The sequence below is a fragment of the Zeugodacus cucurbitae genome, chromosome 4 (assembly GCF_028554725.1).
Source record: "Zeugodacus cucurbitae isolate PBARC_wt_2022May chromosome 4, idZeuCucr1.2, whole genome shotgun sequence".
Classification (NCBI taxonomy): Eukaryota; Metazoa; Arthropoda; class Insecta; order Diptera; family Tephritidae; genus Zeugodacus; species Zeugodacus cucurbitae.
In genome coordinates this window covers 39898058-39920278 of record NC_071669.1, presented here as the reverse complement: position 1 = coordinate 39920278, position 22221 = coordinate 39898058, and the positions used below count along the sequence as shown (strand labels likewise).

The following is a 22221-nucleotide window of genomic DNA, read 5'->3' as shown; positions in this document are numbered from 1 at the left end:
GTAGATAATTTCGTTTATCTGGGAACCAGCATTAACAACACCAACAATGTCAGCCTTGAAATCCAACGCAGAATCACTCTTGCCAACAGGTGTTACTATGGACTGAATAGGCAATTGAACAGTGAAGTCCTCTCTCGACGAACCAAAATCAAGCTCTACAAGTCGCTTATCATTCTCGTCCTGCTTTACGGTGCAGAATCTTGGACGATGTCAACATCAGATGAGACGGCACTAGGAGTTTTCGAGAGAAAGGTTTTACGGAAGATTTATGGTCCCATGGAAGGACCAGGTGGAGAAGGACCTGTCTTCACTTGTCCTTAATACCAATTGGCGCCAAACTGCCAAAAGGAGAGATGCGTGGCGCGCTGTGTGGACTCGGCTATAACCGCGTAAGCGGTGTCTACGCCAATCAAGAAGAAGAAGTGACGAATCTAAGGCAAACAATCGTGTCTACATCACTAATAGTATCTGAAGATCTTTGAAAATATTTTAAAACAAAATTATCTGCACAGGTTACCCGATCTCTGTTGCTTCCATGGTTTCGGGTTATAATCTTGAATTTAAACCAACCAACGTAAACGATACCGTCTTATATAGCAATTCTCCTCTAGGGATAGGCGTATGAAATAACTTTTGGCAAGTGCAAGCAATAAGCTGAGAAATTTCAAAATAATTGAATGGAATGAACAAATAACATTATGGAACGCATTCAATACGAAGCAAAAATATTCAATAGCAATATACCCATACAATTCCTTGCAAATTCCGCTAACAACTCATTTAAACACGCAAGATTTTCGTTAAATGTAATATTTTTTTTCGTTTATTTATATTTTGTACATTTTCTCCAAGAAGCGTTAATTCAAAGTCTAAGGATATTCATTCCTTGCAATAATTTAACCATAATTAGCGTATTTACAAATCTATATAGTTCAGGTAGTTGAATTGGTCTAACCCAGGAATGGTGCTGGCGCAGCGAAACGCAAAGGTGCTGGGGCGTAGTGGAGTGGCGCCGGAGCGAAAGGCAGAGGAGCAGCCAAAGGTGCAGCGATCGGAGCTGCTATTCTGGCGGGGGCAGCGAAGGCAACCGGTGCTGGTGCGGCCAAAGCCACTTTGGGAGCGAATGCAAGAGGCGCTGCTACTGGAGCGGGAGCAGCAAAGGCTACTCTTGGTGGGGCAGCCACTGCGAAGGGTGCCGGTGCAGCAACTGGCACTGCGGGTGGAGCAACTGGCAATGCTACAGCGTGATTAATGTGATGAGCATTGAACGATGACGCATAGGGTGCGACGAAGCCAGGAGCAAAGCCAGCGGCGGGCAGTAGACCAGCGTTCGCTACAGCGGCACAGGCGAACAAAGCGATGAGCTGCAAACAAATTTAAGGGATAAATATGATTGGAGTGCAAAAGTAAAGGAATTCGATTGAAAACTTACAACAAATTTATTGGCCATATTTTTTGAATATTTTGAACTTTTTCTGTGGTAAAAAATTTTGTGAGCTGATGTTAATTGCTCGACGATATGAACGACTTTGATGCATATCGCACGCTTTCGTAGATCTTTTATAATAATTGCAATTGTTTGAAATCAGCTGAGGCAGCACAGCATAAGGTTACAAAAATTAGCGCTTCGTTTAACTGTAAAGGCATACATATGGCTTCCAAAATATTTGGTAAGCGCCGATTCGCCGCTTTACAATATCGTACCTTCCAATGCCCTTTAATGTTATAAGCGATTGATTAATAATTTAATTCAAATAAATCAATTGTGCATTACATTATTTAATACCGCCAAAAATAGTTTGGTTTTGGTCGATATGAAAATTGCGACAAACGCCAGGCAATGTATCATAAGCCCAAACATGCGGTAAAGGTACATGCCGACTCTCATATGTATGTATGTACATGAATTCATATGAGTATCTATTTGTATGCGTGCGCGTTTGCCAACTAGTGTCACCAGCTGCCACCCGCAATCAACGCCTGCGTAATCACTACACTTCAAGTAATGAAATAATTTAATTTCCATTAGCAGATATTTGCCGGCAAATTGTTATTTATTGGCTCGACAAAGCAATTGATAGACAGCGAATTACAGTTAGCGGACAGTAAGCGATACCTAACTGTGACAGCGTATACTTGCTTAATGGCCGACCGTACTTCGATCGCCAAGTACAGTGGGCTATTTCAATTAATTCTTACTAATAATAAATACATTATTTTCACTGAAGAGCAACAATGTACCGGTATTGTTAGCCTTAAGCCTTAAGTCAACAGCGGTTTACTCAGTAAACTCTGTAGAATTTAATTTGAAATAAGTTATTTAGGTTTTAGGTTCATTGGAGACTCAGTTATAGAATCCATTTTACTTTTAACCGCACCTAAACTAAAATATATCTTAGGAAATCAGTTGATCAAAATTGTAATCGAGTTGGACCCACTTTAGGAGTCAAAATTCCTTATGCTTTTATTAACATATAAATCTAATATTCGAACCAAGATATAGAATTAGACTGATATATCCGGCTAGATTCTTTGCTAATGCCTGTAGTTCTAGGTTCGAATTCTTTATGTGTTAAATACATATAATCAGTAGCGGATAAGCTAGTTCCAAATAGTTTGTGATGTTTGAAATTTACGAGACAAATTGGCGGTGTCACCCCTAAACACCTCCCTTGGTGTAACCATCTGTGTAAATTATAAATATTTTGGTTTCAATTCAATTTTGAATTTATCGATTTTTTGGAACTGTCATTATTGGTTTTTTCAAAACCTCTATTACGAATTTTGCATCAAAAGACACTGTAGTATCGCGGTCAATTTTTTACTTTGCGCCTTTACGTTTTTCTGCCGTCTTCGCAAGTGTTTGAATTCCGGTATGAGGCGATTTTGATCGTGCGTACGCTTGCATATACCGTCTGCATTGGTTGCATCAACACGATGACCAACAAGAGCTCAGCCAGACAGTAGCTGGCTACGTGCCTTGCGTGCCGAATCAGTTGCCCAATTTTGCGTGCTGTAAATTAGTGAATTATTTTAAGTGAACATTTGCATGCCACACTATAAATACATCGAACCGCCCGTAGGCGAGTATGTATGCCCGTACTTATGCCCGTACTTATGAATGTATTTATGTGCGATTGAAATGGGAAATTATAAAATTTATGTAATTTCGATAACGACAGCGGGTTAACTTCTTTATATACTTTGCTATCGGAGGCCAATCTATGCAGTATTGATATGTGTGGACAAATTGAATGTATCCCTGTTGGAATTTAATGTGTGCAAGTTGAATGGAGAAAAGATCTTTCATAAAAATTACCAACTAAATCCATATACCAAGAAATATTTGTATCTGAAACTGAATGTTATGAGAAGTTTCTAAAGATTTCTACAGATAAAATGCCATACCAGGATGCCAGAATGCGATAATAACAATGTTAAGGGTTATTATTTAACAAAGAACATATATACATCTTACCCATTCAAAACCTGTATATAATACTCTTATAGTAGCCAATCACTACCTGGTTTTTATTGTTCTCAATTTTAATATTTTAATAATTTTACGGTCCATAAGATTTTCTTTTTATGAAATGTGGCTACACTCACGGTAGTTTGTGGTTGAGCTTGATATTTGACTCCCACATTCTCATTATCTATTTATCAAATCATAATACAGCCAATCTTCGAAAAGCCTGCGGAACTCAAGAAGAGTTCTGGTAATGCTAAAAATGATTGCTTGGTTCATTCCCAAATGATCGCTTACATACATAAAATCAACATAAAGATCATGGACCCCATTATTACGTCTTTTCAAATATTCAATTCGATCAACATTTTTCAACTCTAAGTTTGAAATTTGTTAATCTATACGTAGTATCTTTAATCGGGCCTGCTGGTTCTAGGGTACAACTTTTGAAATGAGTAGATATTTAGTTATACAAATTCTTCGTGCTTTTTTAACTAAACTATTGAAAACAACCTTTGCTTAAAGAAATTCGTTGACAGTGAGATGCCAGCTTCGAAACTTTGTCTTATACTTTGATTCAGCTAAAGGAGACGAAGAATTAATTCCATTGAGGTGAGGTATTGAATTAACATATCACAATTACACTATATGTTTAGTGCCACACAATTCAATGATTTTGCTCTTGAATAAACTATGAAGATATGTCTGTCTATAACTCAAATATTTACGAATGTGCATTAAATTAATAAATTTCACTTCTCTACAAAACGCCTGATATTTGTTTTTAACTTGATCAATCATTTCCTTAGTTTGAGTTTGAAATGTTGTCCGATTATAATTATGGATATTAGGTTTGATATAGAATATGTTACTCTTATCAATGGATGCTTGAAAGACGGGCCACTGTATATTCAGCACATATTTGCACTATAAAAAAAACTTCAATACAGTCGTAGAAATTCGGAAACACTTTAATACAGCGTAGCACTCACAAGATATAGGAGGAAAATCGGTTATAAAATCCGAGAGGAAAGTCTCTCTTCTCCAAACGCAAATCTAGAATTTAATAAATGGGACTGGATGAGACATTGTGAGGAGTGGACGCAGCTAAAACTCCACATATTACAGAAAACTACAGGGTTTTAATAAAAACAGGTCCAGATTTCATTTGCATATACAATAGTTTTGATTTTTTTATTTGATTGTACTAAATATTCGATTACTTGCGTGGCGCAATCATTACAGAAGTAATTCTTACTACAAATTATAAATATGAAAAATTAAAATATATTAAAATTAACAGATGTTAAATAAGTTAACAATCGAGTTAAAGTAAAACTTAAACTCCATGATATACACATACAGACACATATATATGCGAGTATATGTAAATGACTTTGGTACTTTTCACTTTTGATACGCTTAAATATCAACATCTTTTTGCCTCTAATTAATCACTTTTTCTTTGTAACAAAGGAAATTAGAAGAGTGAGTGGTGGTGGTGATGGTGAGCCAACAGCTTAGCCGAATGCACAGGCACGGAATGGACATGAGCGGAATGCACTGGCACGGAGTGGACATGAGCGTGAGGCGCCACTATTTTAGCCACATGAGCTGTGGGGAAAGCATAGCCTACGGATACGTGATGGGTGGTGGTTTTCGGACCGGGAATGGCGCGGTATGAAGGAGCTACAAATGCGGCGGGCTCCAACACTGGTGGGGCGAGTGCTGGCGGCAACACTGGCACTGGAACGGGCAGAGGAGCGGGCACGACATGGTGATGATGATGCACTACGGGAGCGGGTAAAAGTGCGGGTGCTGGCAACAGAGGAGCGGGAGCTGGAAGAATTGGAGCAGGAGCTGGCAGGAAAGCTGCGGGAGCTGGTAGAATTGGTGCAGGTGCTGGTAGAATTGGTGCAGGAGCTGGTAAAAGTGGAGCGGGAGCAGGGAGGTACTGACCAGGAGCCGGTAGTAGATGAGCCGGTGCAGCGGCATGGAGATGAGGCGCAGGCAGCCAAGGCTCTGGTACAGGTGCAGCTGCATGGAAATGAGGTTCAGGTAACCAGGGCTCGGGAGCCGGTGGAGCTGCATGGAAGTGTGTTGGTGGCAACACCGGCGGAGCTAAATCAAAGTGGTCCGGTATGGCTGAGTGCAGTGCAAAAGGATGCGAAGGCTTAGCTACGGCTACCGCAGCCATGGCTAGCAAAGCGAAAATCTGAAATCGTAGAAGTTGTTTAGATAATCTTACTTTTCAAATGTGCGGAAGACAGCTTAAGAAGTATACTTACAAATTTCATGGACGTCATTTTGTTTATGTTTGTTAGAGTTTAAAGTTTACTGCTGTTGTACTAAAGACCGCACCTGACTATGCAAATGTTATCTTGCTAATGAATTATTAATTTTAAGAGCTACCATTTATATGAAAAATTCACATTAACCACAATTACTTAACGGACCATTGTACATTTCACTTTCGACCCAATACTGCAGCGTAAGTTGCCATTAAACCATTGTGGGTGACCATTTTCGGTGGTCAACAGTGGCAGTCGGCCGTTTGCCGGCTCTTTAGTATTCAATGCGATGGAAAGTATAGAAAATTGTGTAGGCAATGGTTAGCTCTTTCCACCAGCGCAATTGACTCACTCATTTGCACACAATTAGTTGCTTTAATCGCTGGCGGAATGTTGTAACAAGTGCTACTGTTTTAGGCGCTAATTATGACATGGGTCAACACTGACAGTGTAGTGTGTTATTTGTAATGTAACCATAATGTTTTCATTGTGTTTACATTTTTACATATAATGGATCTATGTCAATGGTACGGACCATCCATGGAAGAAATGCTTACTCACGAAGCAACTTAAAACAAGGTTATCTAATATAACGCATTATTGTTCAGCGACTAGTAAAATACTATATTTTACACGAGCACAAAACTACATTTGGTGATGATATTTTATTTATTAAGTTTTGTTTTGTATTGTTGATATTATGATTATTCTTATTTGCGTTCTAAACGGCGTGTTTTAACTTGAGGGAAAGGTCGAATGCAATACAAAAATTATCACTACATTACAATTAACATGAGTATGGTCTTCGGGTACAGTAAGTGGTAAAGTAAACACCGAAATAGCACTCCTCTATTTAGCAATAAGTTTGAACGTTCAACCAAATGTCTTCTAAAAATATAGTAAATTAGAGGCCATAGTGAAATAAGTATCAAACGAAGAGCAATTTCAGAAAGTGAAGATAATATGGACTACGTTGAACCGTTGAAGCAACAGAATTCCAGGCGTGAAACGCTACACTTCTTCGAAAATAAAGAAGGGCTAAGTTCGGGTGTAACCGAACATTTTCTACTCTCGCAAGTTATTTATTTATTGTTATTAAAATAACACACAATTCAATGAAAGGCATAAAGTCTACTAGAATAGCAAAGATCACTATGTATATAATATGGGACTGGGATAATACCTTTAACCGTTTTCACTAATTCTCATTACCGAGCTCCTTCATATTTAAGTTTATACATGTGCTCACTTAAACATCTCACATATTACAGGAGGTAATGACCCGATTTTCCCAATTTAGGCACAGCGGCACACTAGTAAAAACAGGTATCCTTTGAATTTTGGTAGGTGGATCGATGGACCTGGATGAAATGTTATAGTCCGATTTCAGTGATTTTAAGATGGGTGAGGTCACACTTAAAACGAAATATTTGATCAAAGCTTTGTTCCGATATATTCACACATTTATTATATAATGCTAAGTTAACGCATCAGATGGGCTTCAAAATTGTGGTATAAGGAAAGTAGGGACGTAGGGTGGTTATAACCCGCCCGTTCATCCATTGTTAGACTGTATAAGGAAATGTCTAAAGAAAACGACTCTGGAGAGTTTGGTTGATATAGCTTTTGAAGTTTACGAAATATCTACAAAAAAACTTAGTAGGGACGGGGCCACGCCCACTTCCCAAGAAAATTACATTCAAATATGCCCTTTCCTAGTGCGATCCTTTTTACCAAATTTTACTTTAATAACTTTATTTATGGCTTAGTTATGGCACATTATATGTTTTCGATTTTCGCCATTTTGGGGGCGTGGCAGTGCATTGACTTATTGCCTATGTGGTCTTATAAGCCTTCTCAAAATGTAACAATCAATAATCAGCTGGTGGCAGTTAAAATAAGAGACCAATTCCGACAATATATTCTACCAATACCTGTAAAATATGGGGTAAAATTTCCTACACCTAGGTTCTAAGATACATATTAAACACAAATTACAGCGACCTTTAATTTTTTTAAAGTATTTTTACTTTAAGCTCTTAATCTTGACATCCATAGTAGCATCAAAAGCCTCTAAAAGTAATGTAGAACGCGGGATTAATAGATTCAAAATTCGGAAAATGTTATCCGGATCATTTTCTCAACCTTCAATACTGAAGATGATGAAACAATTCTATTTCATATATTGAAGTTAAACACATAGCATTTGTTTCTAAATTATTTTTATTTTAAAAAATTAATCAGTTCAAGCTTCAGCAACTTGCAAGCAAAATGCCATTTTTTCATTACTTGCTACATATTCTCGACATCCTCTACCACGCATAGTGAGCTGGGGCAGCGGCATAAGCAGCGGGGAAGGGAGCGGCGAATGGTGCGGCAGCCAAATGTGCGGGCGCAGCGGCGAAGGGAGCGGGCAGAGCAGCCAGAGGAGCTGGAGCAGCAGCCAGAGGTGCGGGCAAAGCAGCCAGAGGAGCTGGGGCAGCAGCCAAAGGTGCGGGCAGAGCTGCCAGAGGAGCAGTGGCAGCAGCCAAAGGTGCGGGCAGAGCAGCAAGAGGAGCTGGAGCAGCAGCCAAAGGTGCGGGCAAAGCAGCAAGAGGGGCACGGGCGGCTAAGACGGCTGGGGCAGCGTATTTAGCCAGAACTGGAGCAGGAGCAGCGTAGGCAGCTGGCACACCCGAGACGTAACGGCTAGCGAAGGGGCCGGAGTATTGGAAAGGTGTTGTTGTGTAGGAGGAGAGTGTGCCATCATAGTTGTTGCGGACATCGATTTGACTGCTGCCGCCAGCGGCATACAGTGGTGCGTTTGCGTAGGCCAGAGGAGCTGCGGTTAATGGTGCCACAATACCGGGTTTCGCCGATGCGCAGGCAACGAGAGCGGCAAGAACGAAAGTCACCTGAAAGTATGCAATAAAGATTGTGAATGTTGAGAAGCAATGAATTTTAATAAAATTTCTGCACAACTTACAAATTTGAACATTTTGCTTTTGTTTAGGGTTTGCTTGTACTTGACAATTGGAAGTGTTGAGGTTGTATGATTCCCTTGGCAAGCTCCCCTACCTTTTATACTCAAAAAGAAATAGGTAAATCGTCGAGTGAAACGTAAAGTGTTGTAAATTAGTCATTTATACGATTTTATATATATTCAATAGATATTTAAAATAAATAAAAGTAATGCACGCTTCGAAAGACCTCGCCTAATTTGCGTAGCCGAACTTACAGCGTTTGCATATCAAGTACCGCTGGTTGTCAGGAGTCGGCCCGCTGCGATTGCTGAAAAAAATTTATAAAAAAGTTAAAATGTAATCGATAAGCAACTGGCAGTAAACGTGAAATGGTTTACTGAAGTGCTCATAAAATGTCTTTTCGTGATTTGTATTGCATTTGTAGGCGCTTTTCACAATCGTTGTACCATTGCATTTACCCTTGAGTCACTGTATTTTTGGATAGTGCAAACTTATTTCTTTTTATATATGTTTAATTAGATAAGTATCTCTTCGTTGCAATTATATCTTGGCATTTTGTTCCGACTAGTGGAAGTAAACTATCGATTGCGTTAAAAGCGAAAATCAGTAGAAAAAGAGCACGTCTTGGTTTGATTTCGGTATATTTACATTTACATTTCGTTATTTAGGCATGCCTTAATCTACATAATCTTCATAAAGTTCCTTCTATCAAATAAGGTTATCCATTTCGATAGGCATCTACGTAAGTACTTGCGGTGAACCAGCAAATTGACTTGATTAGATAATAGCCGCTTTAAGAAATGTACGATAATCTTAAACGCTATGTTGGGCCAGCCTTTCTTCGACCCAAGTTTAAATCAACCTTAATAATATTGAAGCTTTGATGGCTTTTAGTAAGAATATTTTTTTGCTCTAATGAGCCGTGCTTTTCAACTACCCTAACTCGAATCACCATAATCCACAAAAAACTTCGAGTAAGAGAGACTTCCATTTATAGCAGTTTTCATTAAAACATAAAAATTTTCAAAAAGCTGTGAAATATACATAGATTTATACCCAGTTTTATTTATTTGCTTCACACAAAGTTATTTGCTTATGTAGTTACATAAGTTAAATATGTTTTCTGTAACTTTTGGCTAAACAGACTATATTTTTTGCTTCTGTGGTTCAGTGAAAAGAGATTCTAATCTGCATATGATTTGTAGTGATCGCCAGTTGTATTAATTTTCGTATTTAAATAGGAATTTAAAACTGCAAATTAACGTGTTACATCATTTTTAGATGGCGACTGAATAACTCCCTCTTTAGAATCCTCATCGGTTACCATGGCGCCAGAAGTTATATACGTAGGGTTTGAAATTCTCGATTCCACAATGCCATCATCTGTTATAAATCTGACTGACCAAATCTCAGTCCACCTCGATTTAATTTGTAACAGTAACATTTGAAGTGATATTAGTAGTTTACACAGTTTACAATAATCTTTGATCATTGTCAATGTTTTGCAAAAATTTAAATTAAAGGTATGCTATCTTCGTCATCCCAAGCGGAATGTTGACCAAATCCAGCCTTTCGGAAGCAGTTTGCTATTGTTTGGCTCTTGCTATCTGTATCCCATATCTGATTTATGCAATACATAAGTCTAATATCAAATTTTTATTCGCCTTCATACGATTTATAGACTCTTTAAAATTCTGTCTCGATTGTAAAATTTTAAATTTTGGTCAAAAAGTTCGATTTATGGAAGGACATTTTTATGAAATTTGACCTCTATTACCAGTTCAAGTGTTCGTGCTATAGAGAACTGCGAATTATGGAAGTTCAACTGTATTATTTTTATAAAGAACGGAATATCAACACTTCTCCACACATTTTAGAAAGACACGATAGGAGACTTATTGGTATATTTTCATTAACGCTTTGAACAACTGGGCCCATTTTCGTTTGATATTTTCATTCATAGTGATTTACCCTTTACATCGAATTTCGAATTTGCTTGGCCAACAATGCTATATTGAAATAAGTAGCCAGTACATTTGAATGGATATCTTGATAAATTCAATAGATAATGTAGTTTTACATATTCATAATGAGTAAACTGTGGAGTTCCATGTTTCGAAGTGCTGGAAGAAACACCTCAGTAGCAAATAATTACTGGCTGACATTCATAAAAATTATCAGATATAGTAAAACAGAAACTTTATACAAATAATGGGTACTCCTGTACAAAAACAGATAATTGAGCTCTGATTTCGAAAATGGCCAATATATTATGAATAGCTGAGATAACATACCTTTATAAATTTCCAGTCTGATGTATTAAAATTTAATTAATAAATCATTTAAATCAATTTACCATTAAATTAATAATCATATTCCAATTTTTGGTTCCGGTACGCACACACATATTTAAGAGCACCCCTAATACAATCACTTTCCAGTCGTAACTGAAATGCCACAGTATATTGCTTTTTAAGCGTGCTGTGCCTTAAAACTATAAAACAATAATAATAACAAACGCCTACAGTGTACAAAAATGTTTAAAGATTTGGTCAAAAAACATTTTTTAATTCAGCGTTTAAAAGGTGATGATACCACAACTGCTGGTAACACAGTGAAGTGTTTGTGTTTATCAATAGCAGCACAGTTGTCTTTGCTATTATTTGTGGATAGTTGTTGCTCTAAATGCTAATCAGATGCGCTCATCAATTACGCACAGAACTGACCAATCCACTTTGCGACGTTCGAGCATTCAAGCGCCGGACAAGTTAGGCGACGGCCTGTTCTTGACAATTCAGTACTTCGACAGCTGAAAATACGTGAAATAAAGTGTATATTGGTAAAAGTGTGTATGTGTGCTTTAAGAAGCGCATGACCACGCGTATCGCAGCCGATGCATAATTAATATATTAATTTAAGCATAAATAAATATTTTTCAGCGAAGGTGAAGGTGAAACTTAAGTATTTCTCTTAATGATCTTTAAATATTAAACAATTCTGCTTTAAATGTTATTATTATTAAAAGTAAAATCGAAAGTGAGAAACGCCACTGACAAATATAAATAAATAAGTGTTCATCCAAATATAGAAAAATATATTTATAATATCGCAGGCGATTTTGCTAATTGAATTGACACTCTGTCGCCAATTGTTTTAAAGAAATTCGGATTTAGTCAATTAAGCGCATTTCTAAATTGTTTATGTCATTCATACCTATTGTTGTTTCACTCGCTTATAATATAAATACCACAGAACCGCTTTTTCACAGCTTTCAAAATATGTAGAATACAAAAACATTTTTTTTTTAATTTCTCTAGCAAACCTGAACGATTGAAAAAACATATTATGACTGCATCACGAGTAAGAGAAATTTCGTTTGCTTACTCCTCACTTAATTCTAACATTGCCTATTTGGCTGCATGAGAATTGCTTAAAAGGTCATTTCACTAATGGAGTAGGATGAAATATTTTCTACAATATGTAGACATCTAATTTAAGATGCCAATCGTAGTAGCTCTCCCCTTTCTTTTGTATTTTATTGAGATTTTTATTGGTTTGGTATCGATCCTACATATTCGTAATTCACAACAAATATACTAAAATTAACAGTTATTCGCAAATATATTTTAGGAATTATCTCATTGTTTATTGTTGACAATAGGCCAAATATGGTTGTTCAAGGTTGGTGGGGCGTATGAGCGATGCGCACACCAATCATGCGCTGCGTCGTCATTTGCTAAAACTGTTTGATGTCACTATCTATCCAGAATCTATAGCCAAATTCCTCCAAAACACATATTTTCGCAGAGTGACAGGATTGTTCTTGATAAAACTTGGACATAAATTGTTGTACGAGACCCTCATAATCACTATTAAGGAACACAACGAACTCCTCTTCATAAAATATCGGCGCATTTATTTATCTAAATTATATTTAATTATTAATTATAATTGCTAAAGCGAGTTTTGAGTGATACAATACCTATAATTTGCTTGAATATGTACTCAATCTCAGCCATTGCTTCTTCATTGTCGCTAACTTTCTTCCAATGAATATTTTCTTAAGGCCCGAGGGCAAGATAAGTTCACTTAAAATAAATGATGGCATGTGTTCGAAAGTGAATGCCTACCTCCTCGACCTTTCTCGCTTCTTCACTGCAAGGGTTTAACACTCTGCCCTACCAATATACAGCGACTATATTCACCAACTGGATGAAGAAGTGCAGTCTAGACGCGATTGTAATCAAGGTACAGAGCCGTAACAAAATTCTCAAGTCGCTAGCCGGCAGCACATGGAGTAAAGACAAAGAAACATCTATATAGTCAACTGAGTGCAGTAGGACGCAGCTGAGGAAACTTCAGACTTGTCAAAATACTGGTCTCAGGACAGCCACAGGTTGCCTCTTGAAGTCTCTGGTCGAGCACCTAAAACCACATCTATTTCAGCGTGCGAGTTGCCTCACGAAACTAGAGTGACCCCTGTGCAGCTTCAACTCCTAGCAGGTTAAAATCCTACATATCCAAATGCAAAAAGCCCCGCTAGACACTTACCACCTCTTTGTATGCTCCCTAAGCCCCTCTCATCTAACACCAATTTATCTTTGGTCCGACCTTGTCGAAAGAGCTCGTTTCCTGAGCCTCCTGTTAGATGACTTCGATGACAATAAATTTAGGCTTACCGGTTCAGGAAGGTTTGGGTAACCGCTGCAACAAAAAATAAAAGGAATTCACAAATTTGAGAAATACGGAAGTACCAGTGAACCACTTACAAATGGTGTATTGATTTGTCTTGATCAAAACCCATACAACAATCATCGTCCCAACTATCTCATGTTCAAAAAGTCTCCTTTCAAATTTATGCATCTGATACGTCTCTTTCTATGGGCCAACCTCGAAGTTTTACCTGTCACCACTAAAGCAACTTCCAACTTTAAAATTCCATTGTGTTTTCTCAGTTCTAACATGTCCAAAATGCCATTCTTAGAAAACTTAAAAGAATTACAATTTTTCTAATTTTGCCATTTATAGTATTTGTATACTTTCAACAGTTCTGATTTATCTCCATAAAATTTCTAATTAATATTTGTTGTGTATGTATTAATATTTAGTTATTTAGCTATAAAAATCTCTCCAATGGCTTTCTATAAACCGCCCATTCAAATCCGCTTTGCTTCTTAAATATGCAAAATTGTTGCAGTGAATTTATGACTTGTTCTGGTTTCTTTTATTCTCCTCTTTTTAATTGCCTCAAAATCGAGATGAGCAATAGAAGAAAATGTTACTCACAAACCGAAAGCTATCAGTGCGTTTGATCAGCATTCTTGTATTTCTAGTATTTCTCAAGCCCAGATCGATAAAACTGATGCATACAGATGTGCCTTGTACGACCGTCTACGTCATTTTTTATACACTAGAGCCCATACATATATAAGAAATGTTAGGGTTACGAAGGCAGTGGCGGATCAGCAAGCTTCTTATATGGGATAAAATCACTGTTATGTTTATTGTGCTGCGTAAACTACTGGATTATGCTAAAATATCGCAATAAACATGTGTGCTTAATTCTCGAACAGCTGTTTGAGAACTTATTGTGAATGCTAATTTTATCGAATGAAATTGAAAGCCTCCGGCGGTAATATTGTTAATTTTTTATTATTAAAAATATAATTTTTCTATGTGCATAGAATTCCTCCTCGTCTCCGCCTCTGAGTTTATAAACAAGAATAAATAATTAAGTTCTTGCTTTCACAGTAAATGAGTGGTGAAAGCACACAAATTAGCGCAAATGGAGTGGATGAAAGATAGCAAACGAATTTTAGAACATATAAATCATATATAAATCCCTATTAAATATTCATGTAATTTCAGGTCTTTAATGTTTCTGTATAATATCTCTCTCACGTGCTGATTCCATAGGACAACTCTGTTTTCTAAATTTACGCAGTCATTCCCAAAGTTCATTGACTGCGCGAGTTTCTTAAAAATCACTTTATTTTATATTCCTATTAACATTTTTGTTGCTTTGCTGTGTTGGGTCATGTGGTTGGTTTTTACGTCTTCATCCATTAACTCTTAGGTGATGTGTTTTTTACGGGTTTTGAAATTTGTATATGCAATAAAGATAAAAACAATAATTTGCTAAAGATATTTGTATACATGTAGGTTCCGAAAAAAAAACACATAAAATCAAATCATATAGTATTTCCAGTTAGATCATTTTTCAAATATGTGTGGGTCATTTGTCAAAACCGAACATAATTTAAATTTGATAATTTTTGACAATATTTGCACTATGCGTCAAGGTTTATTGCGCATATTTTTAGGAAATTTTTAAGAAATTATTTGTTTTTCCTTAAACATATTAGGGTCCAACGATAACAGGGAATTGTATATATCATGTATATTAATGTATTTGCATTAATGGGAAGTAATTCTATAGTTCATGTAATTCATATCTTGATTCGATAAAACTGGAATTAGTCGGAAATCTATTAGTATGGAATTACAAAGATCATGCAATCAGCATTCACATCTTTAATGTTTGCTTTTTTTGTTATATCGAAAGCGCAAACTCGGAAAATGTCTATCCGCATTAAAAATTTAGAGAAAACAAGTAAGTTCGGGTGTAAGCGAACATCTTATACTCTCACAATGTATTCGGCATAAAATCCCCTATAGTCATTATTTATAGTATGTAAAGGCTGGGGTAATTCCTGGACCAATTTCACTCTCCAAGCAAATTGTATCTAAGACTACACGTTGATTTAATTTTGCTATGAAATCTGACATATTAACCGATAAAGCTCACAGGATGATTGAATAACCTAATATTAGTTATATGAAACTAAGGGAATTAAGGGAAGTTTTGACCCACATTTTTAGAAGGAAAAGAGATTTATCGACATTTTCGATTTGCCAGAAATACTGTGATCCTTATGTTCGGTATCTGGGGCCTTCAAAAGTTATAGTCCGATAACGTGGTTATGAACTAATTTCAACATTTTCAAAATATAATGTTAGGATGTTAAGGAAGTAATGTGCCTCGTTCATAGTCCATTTTTATAGCAACCTGAGTGTAGCCTTTCCGTACCATATTTTGTGTATAATCTAGTGTTCTTGGCGATTTTTTAATGAGTTAATTCCATCTGATAAAGTACAAAGCTAACAATTTTTTTTAACCAACGGTAGTTTGCAATAAAAACAAGATAGAACTATCCAAAAGTTGCAAGATTACTTTAAAATTTACCAAAAAACGTTCTGGTGTGTTGCTCTCTGTTATGACAGATGACCACGCCTAAAGCAAAACCAAAAATATACATATTACCTCTTATTGTCCTACATTATATTGCCATAGCCGTTGGCACATTAAATAACGTCGATGTGTTATCTAGTCCGTATTTCCCATTTAATCGTGACCAGTATTTAAGCAGTTACAGTTGAAAGCTATATTATTCCAACCAAACCACTCTTATTTCCTCTTTTCCGCCAAACAATTGTCATCCATCCTCCTTCAATCCCCTCCGATTCGTATTAACTCCCTTAATGGATTAAAGAACATTGTGTTCTTTACAAAAATGTTGGCACATCTTCAGAATTTATTTGACAGCATTGTTAACATAAAATGAACGGTGTCAATTTCTTCCTTATCGCTGAATATTAATATTTTCTTATCTAGTATATGACAGCTTCGGCTATTATCTTTAAACCTATTGAAATATATATTAATATTGAAATATAAAGCCTATAAACCACAGATGTGGCAAATTATGTAAATGCATAGAATTTATTAAGCATTTATAACGCAATAAATTTCGTGTTTTTGAATAAATTTAAGAACTTGAATAGTTTGACTTTTGCTTCCTTGATATTTATCGCTAGATTTTTATTTATGTTAATGCAAATGATGCATATATTATTTATAGATTATATTTAACTTCCGCTTACACGCATTTACTGGAATGATTATCGCAAGCGTAGCCCACAACATTTGAGTAAGGTCAGCAACACCTAAGCACCACGAGACGCTTTTAAATGAATAAAGAAATCAAATATAAATAAAAGATATGTCAAAGCGTTAGGGTATTAAGAGTAAGCAGATCAGCGTGTAAACAAAATTTATCTATTAACAACATAAGCTGACAGTCGACTTACATACAATATATAAATATGTAGGTACTTTGATATTATCGATTCACCTTCGAAATAAATTTATTGAATTTGCAAATCAAGTGCATGTGAAATTGTTATAAGTATTTCGAATTACAGCGAATTTTGTTATGCAAAGGCTTTAGTTTAACAAAAAAAAAATGAACTATAGAGGTCTATGTCATTAGCGATACAGAGATCGGGACCGTGACGTCGGGACGTCTATTCGGCGTTCACACCGGCAGTATGGATCCAGATGCACACGATTTATATCCAAAAAACTGAGTTTCTCGAGACAATCTCCCCTATTGCGAGTGTCGACTGGTGTCTATTATGTGACTTAATCGACAAAATTCAATCATTTCTACAGACAGAAAAATGTTTGTCGACAAATGAGCGATTGAAAATCATTCACAGTCGATGGTTGAGCGACAGTCGCTCAGTAGTCGATTATCAATTGCCAGTCGAGAGTCACATATTTGTCACATACAATCAACTAAACGCAATAAGATGTTCTAAAATTTGATATTAGATTTTGATAAGACCTAAGTGTATCATAGCATTCACGAATCACAGTTCAGCAAGGGTTTGGTCGCCGACAAATAGAACCTTTAAACAATTATTTACTCTTCTATTTAGAATTGTCATTTACTATCATTTCATCTCTGTAGAGGTTACAATACTGACATATTGCGATAATTTTATATAATAATTTATTTGAGCTTTGGAGGGACAACGCGCTGTAATAAGGATGATGAACTCAATCTATTAGCGAAGTTAAAACCATCAGATCTTATGATAGCCTTGAAAGGAGAATCTTATTTACCCACTGGCGTTATCAAACTGTATTACCATTATTAGCATCGAATAATTCAAAAAAGGCACATTCATAAGTTTTATTAAAATATGTTTAATTTAACTTGCCTCTTCAGTATTCACTTGAATTGGGAAACAAGTGTTTATATAGATATAATGATAATGAAATCAAATAAAGTATTTCCGAGTAAATAAAAATCTTCTAGACCAAAACCCCTTGGATACGTCCATGGAGAAGTATTAAGATTAGCAAACAATATTATTATTTCATGTTATTGAGCACTTAAAAATCAAAATTAGTGAAGGATGTAGCCATGTGAGTATAACGAATTGAGCTGTATAACAAATTCAGGCTAGATAGGTCGGTTATAAGGCTGTACCCCATACGGAAACACACGTAGACTATAAAACAGAGTCGTTTATGAAGCCAGCAGACTGACGTACCTGACCGTGCAAAGCCATCAACCTTACAATTTCCCTCGATTCTGCTGTGGCCAGAAACTTAGATCAATCTAATCGAAAAGTATAACGATCCCACTGATAGTGAAGATAGCATTCTTTAACCAAACTTGAGCGCATAATCAGCGAACTCAAGGATAGTATCGCCGGTCTACTATCAGAGTGGATCGTCATCTCTATGAAGGGTGCTGAGCTTCGAAGCAATATATCCGCCGCTGCCTTAATAGCAGCCATTTCCGCTTGAGAAACGGACTTCCGCTGCAATAGTCGGGTAGCCTGAAACTAAGGTTGATGCGAAGTTCTCGACAGTAAACACCCCCGTCTACCTTACCCGCCAACTTCGATCCATCCGTGAAGAAGTTCTGAAGGAATAAAAGTAGAGAAGTTGTTGCCAGAGCTAGGATCAGCGGCATGAAGATGATCCAATAACCTCGGAATGAAGTCAAAGAGTCCGAGGTTTCTTGAGTGCCCAGCACGCACTCACCTACACAGCCGGATCCGTATCCGTCTGATAGCAGTTTTCGCTGTCATGCACCTTCCAGCTATGCCTTCTTTGCACTCTACTCTATGTTGGGTTTCCATGAGCACTTTTTTCGATTGCGCTAGGTAGTGCCTTCAAAAACTTATTAAACTCTGAAAATGGTATTATTTTTTCAAAAATTTTAAATGCAGCAAAATTCACCTTCGTTTGCTTCGGTAACGTCGCTTAACTGGATTTTCATAAAATTAACTCATAGTGACATGTGCACCGAATTATTTGCATCTTTAGATGAAAACTTAAATAAAAACTCAAAGAAAATGTTTAAAAATGCTGCAAAATAAAAATTCCACAAATATTAAAGCGATAAGAACAATAGCATAATACTTGAACAAGTTATGGGATTCTTGATCTGCGAATAAATTCTCATTTCATATTGAACGCATACATAATTTAGCCATTTATCTATTTCTTATAGAGGTAGCAGTAAAACTCGATTTCGGACGCCACCAACCTGAGTCGAATTGAATGACGAAAACTTGAAATTTAGTAAAAGCGACGACTGCTAAAAAGTGAAAGGGTTCATCGCGAAAACAACAAAAACAAACAAGCAAAAAATAAAAACAGAAGTCATGTGACGCTGAAGCGAGCAACAATCACAGTGGCCGAACAGAATGCAAAGAGTGAAGATTAATGAATGTCTAACAAACCATTGTGACGACAAAACAGTGAACCGTGAACAGTGCTATTCACTAGTAACCATAACCTAAAAAATGTTAATTGAATTATTTTTGCAAATTCCCCATTACTTGGTTCAATTCATGTTGGCAGCAAGCCGCAAACAATGACAGCGCTATAAATATGTCAATGAGAATGATAACAACAAAGTGTTCAACTATTAAGCTAAATATAAATAAAGCCTTCAAATCGGTTGCTTGGCTGTGCAGAGTGGAAGTTTTTGTTGCTTGTTTTTGTAATTAATAAACTGAAACGACTAACAGTGAACGAGTTTCCATTTGAAAAACAAAAGTCCGCACATTATTCATAACTACTCATGTATGTGAGTATGTGTGTATCTCTTAGGCGGCCTCCAAAGCCAGCCAGCATGCGGCAGAAGATACCAAGCGGCTTTGATCGGACACACAAAAATTTGTAATGCAGTGAACGGATTAAAATTTTAATGATGCTAATTTGCAAATCTTCGAGAAAAAGTCACACGCTATTAAGTTTTTTTTATTGTTTTTGTGTTTTTTGTATTTTACGTTTTGTATTTGTTGATATGTAAATAATATGGCAAGTATTTTTAATCAACCACTTGTAAAGCTACATTCACACGAAAGGAGAGTGACACAAAACAGTTATGAGTAGCTAAAATTATTTTCAAGAACAGTTATTAAAAAAATAGTCCAAAGAAAGGGAAATTAAAAAAATAAAAGTTCAAAAACAGTAAAAAAATTTAATTAAGAAAGTAAAATTAAAAAAAGAAAAAAAAATTAAGAAATTATAAAAATAAAATAAAGCGATATAAAAATACAAAAAATTATTATAATTTTAATAAAAAAATAATAAATATAAAATATATTAATGTAATAACAAAAAAAAAATAAAAAATAACGCATAGATGAAAATTATAAAATATATAGAAATAAAAAAAATAAAGCAATACAAAATTATAAAAATAAATATGAATTTAATAAAAAATGTAAATTCAAAAAACAAATAATAAAAATGCAAATGAGGAAACAATAAAGACCAAAAAACATTAAAAAAATAAAATAAAATAACATAAAAATTAAATAGTAAAAAGATTTAAAACAAAATGTTTTTTCTAAAAATTTTAAATTATAAATTTAAAGTATAAAACATTTAATTAGAAAATAAACAAATTTTCATGACAACCAAAATTTTTGTTCGCAAATAAAAATGCCTAAAGAGCACAATTTCGGCTGCGTCGTCACTTCGTTCTACTGAATGTGTTGTTGTATGTGTTGGCAAATCGTGCTAGAAATAAATTTAACAGTTACTTATATTTAACGACCGAGCAAAACACCTTTGCACGCCGTGGATCGTAAACTATGACTGGTGATTGATGATGAGCAGCGCCTGGGTCTTCAGCTAAATCACACTTCAATAAACAAACACAAATTCCTTTGCATTCGTTGCTGTTGTTGTTGTTGTTTACATGACATTAGCCGAAAAGCAAACAGCCTCTTTCGCACCAGCGCCACATAACGCAGCACATCAAAACAGCTAAATGCTTCATCGGCGCTTTCGCTGCGGATAAACGGTACCGTACGAAGTAACCGCGTTGGCCAACTCGCTGAAGGAAGCGCCCGCCTGCAGTGGCAGCGGCTGCACCTTGATTGGCGCTATGTTAACGGGCAGCGGTAACTGCAGATTTACGGAAGCGTCCGAGGAGTCGATGGCGCCTTCGGACGCAATATCATTGGTGGACTCGAGCGTCTCTGCGATGGATGGAGGCAGCGACAGCGCTGAGGGCAGCGCGCGTCCCGCTGACACTGAGGCTGACGCGTGACCGTTACCGCCGAATGTGTAACCCTGACTGGTCAGCGCAGATGTGAAGGCGGCATTCTCCAGCGCAGGCGAGGAGAATTGTTGCGCCACTTTGGCGGATGGTTGTGCCTGTTGGTAGTATTGTTGTTGCTGCTGTTGTTGCGGTTGCACATAGCGCTGCTGTGTTTGCGCATACCTTGCGTATTGCTGTTGGTATGAGTATTGTTGTTGTTGGGGCGCTGCAGCGGGTATGGCGAGCTGGTTGCGCGGCGCTGGGTAATGGTAGTATTGCGGTGGCACGTAGCCGGGCAGTTGGGCGGCGCGCGCAACATGCATGACGGCGAGTGCGGCGCACAGGCAGATTGCAGGGGTCTGGAAAAGGTAGTGTTGATTATTGACAATTGAACACAGTTAAATATTTTAGTTTTGCTTTTGTTTGCTCACATAGTGCCACATTTTGCGGTATTCTCTCTCGCTGGTTGTTTCACAAAGTAATCCTTCAATGTGGGTGAGCGCTACTGAGAAATCTCAACACTTTTCTAATTTTGTTTTTTTTTTTAAGTTCGCAAAGCTTTGCAATGCAATTAACACACACACACTAACAGTTTTGTTGCAATTTCTATTGCTTGCAATAATTTTTCAAAATTTTATTTTTTCGCACTGCAAGTTCGTTGCTAGAGTCTTTTGTTTGCACTATGCAACCACTATGTCACCACAGTAAACACACACGCACACACTGGCAAGCAAATGTCTGGCTACTCCTTTATTGACACACCGTTTCGTTTTGCCGCGCGTTCAAAGGCCAACTCGAGTGTCCGTTATTGACCGTATATTTATGTTTTCAAGCTCGTTTTTCGTTTCATTTATCTTATCGCTGTTTTTTTGTTTTTGTTTTTGTTTTCAACGCAATCGCACAATCGTCTAATCGTCTAAGGCGGCAGCCCGTTGTCAACTTGTCGAGCTTTTTTAACTGATTAAACTTTGTTCGCAAGCTAAAGATGCTTTTTATAGGAATTCAACGCTTTGTCTTCATTTCGTTCATTTCATTTCGTTTAATACACCGTTTTCTGCCCGCTTGCCCGTTCG

The 22221-nt window shown here is 36.7% G+C and overlaps 4 protein-coding genes across 4 annotated transcripts; all 4 read right to left on the bottom strand.

Annotated features, from left to right (window-relative positions):
* Window positions 1-794: 794 nt before the first annotated feature.
* Window positions 795-1593, bottom strand: LOC105214455 (nematocyst expressed protein 3-like). Its single transcript, XM_011187892.3, has 2 exons — window positions 1433-1593; window positions 795-1364 (listed from the first exon to the last, which is right to left on the bottom strand). The coding sequence occupies exons 1-2, from the start codon at window positions 1448-1450 to the stop codon at window positions 951-953; spliced, it is 432 nt and encodes a 143-aa protein (XP_011186194.1). The 5' UTR covers window positions 1451-1593; the 3' UTR covers window positions 795-950.
* A 3298-nt stretch (window positions 1594-4891) lies between these two features.
* On the bottom strand, window positions 4892-5917 carry LOC105214453 (uncharacterized). The gene is made up of 2 exons (XM_011187890.3): window positions 5758-5917; window positions 4892-5684 (listed from the first exon to the last, which is right to left on the bottom strand). Exons 1-2 carry the CDS (start codon window positions 5773-5775, stop codon window positions 4950-4952), a joined length of 753 nt encoding a protein of 250 aa, XP_011186192.1. The 5' UTR covers window positions 5776-5917; the 3' UTR covers window positions 4892-4949.
* Window positions 5918-7965: 2048 nt separating this feature from the next.
* LOC105214452 (nematocyst expressed protein 3-like) lies at window positions 7966-8884 on the bottom strand. The gene is made up of 2 exons (XM_011187889.3): window positions 8726-8884; window positions 7966-8654 (listed from the first exon to the last, which is right to left on the bottom strand). Exons 1-2 carry the CDS (start codon window positions 8735-8737, stop codon window positions 8073-8075), a joined length of 594 nt encoding a protein of 197 aa, XP_011186191.1. The 5' UTR covers window positions 8738-8884; the 3' UTR covers window positions 7966-8072.
* An 11568-nt stretch (window positions 8885-20452) lies between these two features.
* On the bottom strand, window positions 20453-22221 carry LOC128921558 (probable serine/threonine-protein kinase DDB_G0282963). Its single transcript, XM_054229527.1, has 2 exons — window positions 21580-22221; window positions 20453-21507 (listed from the first exon to the last, which is right to left on the bottom strand). Exons 1-2 carry the CDS (start codon window positions 21589-21591, stop codon window positions 20881-20883), a joined length of 639 nt encoding a protein of 212 aa, XP_054085502.1. The 5' UTR covers window positions 21592-22221; the 3' UTR covers window positions 20453-20880.